This window comes from Alligator sinensis, unplaced genomic scaffold, assembly GCF_000455745.1.
Source record: "Alligator sinensis unplaced genomic scaffold, ASM45574v1 scaffold924_1, whole genome shotgun sequence".
Lineage (NCBI taxonomy): Eukaryota > Metazoa > Chordata > Crocodylia > Alligatoridae > Alligator > Alligator sinensis.
In genome coordinates, this window is record NW_005842370.1 from 932,420 (window position 1) to 939,500 (window position 7,081).

The 7,081-nt window shown below is 41.2% G+C and overlaps 1 protein-coding gene across 5 annotated transcripts in view; it reads right to left on the bottom strand.

The window, feature by feature from the left end:
- The window catches only part of ALCAM (activated leukocyte cell adhesion molecule), a 176,197-nt gene that overhangs the window by 119,542 nt on the left and 49,574 nt on the right, over positions 1-7,081 (bottom strand). Inside the window, exon 1 of one of the 5 annotated variants that reach the window (XM_025210739.1) lies at positions 3,635-3,700. The exons of 3 other annotated variants lie outside the window; for them this stretch is intronic. In XM_025210739.1, the coding sequence (XP_025066524.1) occupies positions 3,635-3,671 (37 nt within the window). In that variant the 5' untranslated portion in view covers positions 3,672-3,700. Of the gene's footprint in view, positions 1-3,536; positions 3,559-3,634; positions 3,701-7,081 lie in introns of those variants that run through there. One more of the 5 variants, XM_025210742.1, reaches the window with a different exon arrangement.

The following is a 7,081-nucleotide window of genomic DNA, read 5'->3' on the forward strand; positions in this document are numbered from 1 at the left end:
ATAACACAACAGCTTGGACACAACTGCTGCTGGAAGCCACTTTCAGCTGCCAGGACCCTTGGACTGGGAGCAGGGGGAGGAAGCAAGCTCAAACAGACAACATGTGAACCTCTGCCTTGGGAGGGAGAGAACCTCTGAACCAACTGCTAATTGTTTAACTGGGGGCTTCTCAAAACTGTGGGTCACAACCCCCTGGGGGGTCTTAAACAACTTAAAAGGGGGCTGCAAACTTACCAAGGGGTATGCACAGCAGCGTGGGGAAGTGGCGTGCAGTGGCAGCTCCGTGGGAGGGAGAGAACCTCTGAACCAACAGCTAAGCGTGTAAGCTCCCCGTCCCCCGCCGCCACTGCCATGCAGCACTCAGGGTCGCAGTATCGCAAAATTTGGGAATGCCCGGCTTAACTGATGAGTCATTAGCAGGGATCCAGGTTTTCCATTTACCATGAAAAAAAGGGAGAAAACATTGGATTTGACCTTTTACCAGAGGCAAACACAGATTCCTCATTTTACCAGAGAAACCCGCAGGTTTTGCAGCAAGCTCTCTGCAGGCTGGCAGAGTTCCAGCGTGTAAGGGACTGCAAGGGAACAGGAGAAAGGCAGTCTTACAGGGGGCACCATGTACATGTGTATGCACATGGCCCCAGGCAGTCTCGGGTATGTGGAAGGGGGGGAGGGGGAAAGAGGGGGGGGGGATATTAAGGCCCCCATAGGGAGAGAGGGAGGGAGTTGGGCAGGGCTGAGGCTCCTGCCTAGCCAGGCAGTGGCCTGGCAGGGAGTGGGATAAGGAGGGGTTGGGGCTAGCTCTGCACTGCTGCATGCACTCTTGCAGTGGGAGCAGGGGCCAGGCTGTGCTCCACTGCAGCAGCTGCTGCTGCCTCCTGCCAGGGGTAAGGGCTGCAGACCTAGGTCCCCTGCCCCATAGCTCTGGCAGCTGGGGGCCTCCTCCAGCATGGCTGTGGGAGTGGGAGCAGGAGCAGGAGCTGTGGGTGGGGGACAAGGGATGCCTTTCATTTTAATCAAAGATTGGGGGGAGTTATCAGCGAATTTGCAATTCTTTAATCAAGGAGAACCTGGATTCCGGGTCATTAGGCTACAGGTACTAGTGAGGGGCAGGAGCTGTCCCTTCCTCCCCTGCCCCCTTTGCTCTTCTCTCCCTCCTTTCTACTTGCTCTGCTGCCTTCTCATTTCTGCTGGGGCACTGGGTGATTTCCCTTACCCCCTTCCATGACAGAATGCAAGGACCCAGAGTTAAAGGATAACCGGTTATCACTGCACTTACTGGTTAAATGATTAATCGTTTAATCTTTCACATCCCTACTTTATACCATTATGGCATTTTACAAGTCATGAGGGGTGATGCCAGTTTTGTTCTAAGGCTTCTTTGGAGATGGAAATAATTTATGATAAGCTTTAAATAGCACATATTCAGCATTCACACTGTTGCATTATTTTTGTACCCTCCATCTGCCTATTAAAGCTACTTCCAGAACTGTATCTAAATTTTAGAAGTTGATTCATTCAATTAAGTTAATAAAGAAGTAAAAAATAAATTAAATTAAAAGCCCCACATTTTTCAGCCTGCATTTGACAGTAAAAAAGTCATTCGATGGCATGATTCCTTATTTTCTTAGTAGATAGAGGCCTTGCAACACAACTGATTAAACAATGCTGAGAAGTTACATTGAAGGTTACTGATAAATTGTATAGTTCAGCCATCTAATCAAGTAGGCAAGACAGTAAATAAAGACACGCTTTCCAAAGATAAATTATACCCTAAATTAACACAATTTCTGATCACTACATTTTTAACTCTGCTTGCCGCATGCCTGACTCCAAGTTTTATTCAGTTATGGTTTAAAATTTAAGACCAAATAAAATAAAAATGGGATCTTGCTCTCCCCAGAACTGAAATATAGCAAGCTAATTTTTACACAATTTTATAGACCACAAATGTGAACTGACATATAAGGCCCATGTGGCAAATTCATTTTTCATGCACCTTTGACTACCTCATCTTCTGCCCACTAATCTATCTCCCTCAAGATTTAATCTAACAGTTGCCCTTCTTTGCTTTTAAAAAGCAACCTGCCTAGAAACATTTTTGCCTTCACAGATGACAGGTTTCTCCCCACACTCCACACAGCAATACTACCCTGTTCCAAAAGAGACAGGATGCAGACTTACACCAATGACAAACTCTTTTTATAGCCTCCACTCCTCCATACTCTTGCCTAGGCATACGCTTGATGTAATGGTTGCAGGCCTCAGTACAAGTGGATTCATCAGGCACCTGGCTAGACCTCTTATGCGTAAACCATGACCCAGAGGATAGACAATTCCCCACATACCGATGAAAAAGCAAGAATCCCAGCTTCAAAATGACCCTTTGCTTCTGGCCCTTGAAAGAACCATGATACTCAATATTAACTCCATGTCATTTTTTTTTCCAATCGAAAATGCTATATTTAGTATTTTTAGAGGCTCCTCCTTGAGGCCTCCAGAACACAAATCTTCACTGGTGATCCAGTTTCTGGAACAAGTGACATCCCTGGTTACTGTAGCTGTATTAGTCTAAAATGAGGATAGTTTTTAGAATCCTTTAGTTATTGTGGGTCTAAATAGCTCTTCAAAGAAAAAAAATTTATGGGAGGGGCTCAAAATAATCAACAGCAAATTTTCCCCTACAACTGTCAACCCAGGCAGGTTGATCAGGATACTCCCTAAATCCTACCGCCTCTTGCATCCACACAGAATGACTGAAGTCACTCACCAAAAGCAATGCAACATATCCTCAATAAGGGAAGATAGTCATTCAAGCTTGAGGGTTTTTTTAAAGCCTATGGACATTATGCTAATTTACAGCCACTGAGATTCTACTTGTATCGAAGTAGCCTGAGACCACAGAGAATCATGCCTACTATTGTACTTTTAAATTTCCGTCTTGGGTAGAATGTCCAGAGCTACAAATGACTGAGTCTTTCTTTTAAGCCTTGGTGGGATGCAAGAGATCAGACAGCTGTTAGGTATCCCCTGCACCCCTTAAATATTAGCTCTTTGAGACTGTTCAGACACTTGAAATACAGGAAGCCCTAGGAAAGCTGATCAGTATAAAGTAGTAAAGGAGAAAAATCAAAGGTCTCTGGCTACCACCATCACATGTACATACATTAAAATATTATTATTTGGTCAATTCAGAGCTACACATCCTTGCACAACTTTCACATGATTCTCATCACCTAAAACTTTAAAATTAAAGTTAGCCCTTCTCTCTTAGTTCCTTTTCTATCTTTTAACAAAAATATGGAAATCCATGTACAGCTAGTAATTAAAAATCAATCAAGAATACCAGCCTGAATAATTTAGCCTTCTTGCCTGAATTATGGATTCTGTGACATCAAGGTAAGTTAAAAATTCAAAAATCTGTCCTTCCTCATTAGCAAAAGCAGTTAATTACATAACATTAAAAGGCTCTCTTTAGGAAAGTTAATTCTTTCATGAGAATCTTTACATATGCAGTAGGCTCTTTCCAAAAATACCTTTCATACAGCAAGAGAAATAGGGAGGGGGGAAGTGAGTATTCAGAAACCAGGAGACATCCAACGAACACACAGCTTTGCTCAAATCTTTTCCAAACCTATAAAAACAAAGCTGACAAGGAAGCAGCAAGGCATACTCCTCCAAGCGTAGTCTCAAATCCGTTGTTCAAGTAGTCTTACACAAGGGCACCTTTGACTGTTATTGATTGTAACTGCAGCTTAAGTTTACAGAGGTAAGTGGTTTTGTTCTCTCTCATAACTGATGGAATTGTTTGGTGATTTACAACAAGTTTGCATGAACCTGTTTTTTCTGTTTTGTACATCTTGACATACAAAAAATCTAATTATCTCTAACTATATCTAATTATTTCATATATTCCTCTCTAACTCCTACAGAAGAAAGAATCATATTTAGCAATCTAAAAACTGAATGAAAGTTACTTGTCATAATTTATTACGGGTTACTGACATGTCTTAGTTCATGCAAACATTTGTAAGAAGACATTTAGATTCTATACATCTCTTCCACAGCAATTCAAACCTTCAAGTGAAACCTTCAAACCTCGAAGTAAAAACCTCGAGAGGTCAGCAGCAACAGTGTGCTGCCTCTGTGAGACCACTCGCATCAATTTCCCTGAAGAATGCTTTTGCAGAACAGGGCCAGGGAGACAGAAAGGGTTTTGACATGGTGCCTTTTCTGAATTACCTGTTCCCCTTATATTTCCAACTGAGTTAACATGTTATTATCACTCTGAATTTACTTTCAGACACAAGTGGTTTCCACATGGCAGATTTGCTACCATATGAACAACTGAGTTATTTTGATATCCTAGATGAGAGGTTCCCAAACTGTGGGAGTATGCAAGACATCTCTGAGGGGTACGCGGGAGAAATTGTGTAATGGCAGATTTATTTTTCATTATAATAATTGGCATTTAAGGGGTTAAAAATAAAATGTATGCTGGTAAGGGTATGAGGGCAGCTGGTAAATCTGGAAGGAGGCATGCAATAAGAAAAAAAGTTTGGGAACCTCTATCCTAGATGATAATTCCAAAATGATCATTAACACTGTCCTGTTACAGGAAACAAGAAAGATGATACCCAGAGGTAGGTAGGTTCTGTTTCAACAGAATTACGTTTGCTTCCAGTCCAGGGAGGTGGTGGGGTGTGGGAATTTGTTTGTGGTCCAGATCTAGGGATTAGTAGTCTTTCAGACAAAGTGGATCGGGGCTTGAATAGATAAATTTGATGACCAAAGTACTGAACAAATTACCCATGGCCACTCTCACAAACCAAGGTAGGATTCTTCCCGCAAAGATCTTTTGTCATTTGTGACGACCATTCAAGTTTGTGATGCTGTATTCATCCAATGAAGTGGCAGCAACATACTGCTCTGAATAGCTTCATAATATGCATCTTGGTAATTCATTTCTGGACCAGAGGAGGGAGGGGGTCCTTTTTAGGCATCCTTTCCCAGTTCAGCAACAAAGGTAGCCAATTATCATTCTTGCTACAATAACACAATATAACAGTGGTTTTTGTGCTAAAAATGTTTAGTAATTGTATGCTGCCTCTGCATCCTTTACTCTTGTCCCAAAATGACAGTGACTGCCCAAAGGGCGCCACAATAAATGTACCTTTTTGGAGTCTAACAGAATGACAGTGGTTGCACCCAACATGCTGCTTCATATTTGGAGATAAAATACCAGCATCCTGCCTTTTTCATCCTTTTGCCTCCTGACCATGATGGTATTAATGTCTATACACCTGTCTGGTTTCTTCAAATACATTTGGTTATCCTTGCAATAAAATGATCTTTTACTGTAATCACCAACTAAATTCACTCAATTTGATTCTAGTACATGAAGGTAACCTGGGTTCACACCAGTCAAAAATACTTGCTGTCTACAGTTCAAGGCCACTTTTAAGAATGTGAATCAAGTTGAATAGTGCCAAAACACACAAGGCTTCAATCCCTTTATTCTTCCATAATTTCTAATGTTAAAACACTTTACACATTCAAAAAGGGGGGGGGGGGGGGGGGTCTGTCAGAAGCCCATATTACCATTGCAATGCTTGATACCACAGACCTTCAAAAAGGCTTGGGGCAAGTGAATTCAGCTTATCACTCAAGTTGTTAGCATGTCTTAATAAGGTTGTTATCTCAACAAATTTCTCTCGGATTACCTCATGTAGCATACACATGTACACATCTAGCAAACAGACAGTTGCCTGGATACAACTGGTCATGTAGAGCCAGAAGCTGCTAGCAAAGCATACCAAGTACATAAATGGGTGTACTAAGTTTACAAATGGCTGAGATCCAGACCAAGCATCTCACCTCTGCTAGTGCAATCACTACAAAAATGCATCTATTGCTTACTTCTATTTCAAATGCCTAATGATGCTCAATGGTTCAAAACTTCTGCTTTCCAAAGCAGAACATGCAGGAAAGTTGCAGGGAACCAAATGAAGGAGTGAATAAAAGGTGCATAACCACTGTGCATATTAAACCCCTAGTGCACACTCCCATGTGGGAATGAAATGGTCTTAGACTGCAGCCGCTTCCAAGCTCTAACTTTGTTCTTTAGCTGTTTTTTTTTCCTACTGTCTTTACAGTCTCCACAGACAGGTTCCCAACCATCCATACTCTGCAACCCCCTTTTTGTGAACTACAAGATGAGGGGTTTGTGCAGAAGAGTAAAGAAGCCGTATGCCATCCACCCCTTAACTGAATATTTGTAGAGATAATACTCTTTAGCAACAAATCATCAAGAGCAGATAAACGTCAAGGAATGCAACTCCTGGCTGACAAGCATGTATTACTATATTCGTTTGGTGCTTAAAAAAAATCAAAAGGAGAAACATGGTATATATATTTTTAAACAGTCTGAATGGTCCACATACACACATCATTACAACTTAATTACTTCTTAGCAATGAAGAGTTTTAAGTTCTATTTAGGACAGCAGTTCATTTATAAAGAGCTTTAGTGGTACAGCCAAATAGGTTAAATACCCACCTTATTTAGAAGCAATGAAGTTTGCTAGACTCTCACAGTAACAATATTCCTAAGAATACCACACAGTAAAATTTTCTAGAAGATCTTAATTATGTTCAAGTACACAAGTTTTGAGGTCATCATGCAGGAACTTCAAAAGAGCAAAACTGTATGTGTACAATAAGGCACATTGTAATTCAGCCAGCTAATGGCAGCTAAAAAAAGCACAGAGATGAGCTTAAGCATTACGTTGGTTGTTTTAGTTGATGGTGAGACAGCTCACTCTTAACAATATAAACTACTTAACACCGACCTGGAAATTGATCATATCCACATAACTTTTTTCTTACAATATTAGAAGAGATCTGATTATATATCTTGCTATGAAATAAAAGCACTTTAAAATACACTGAGCCCAAAATTAGCTTCACTGTTACTACTATCATCTTTAAATGACATGTATGTGCGCGCGCGCGCATGCACGCACACACACACACACCCACCCCCCCCCCCCTTTTAGGTTTTTGACCAATGACTAAACCCA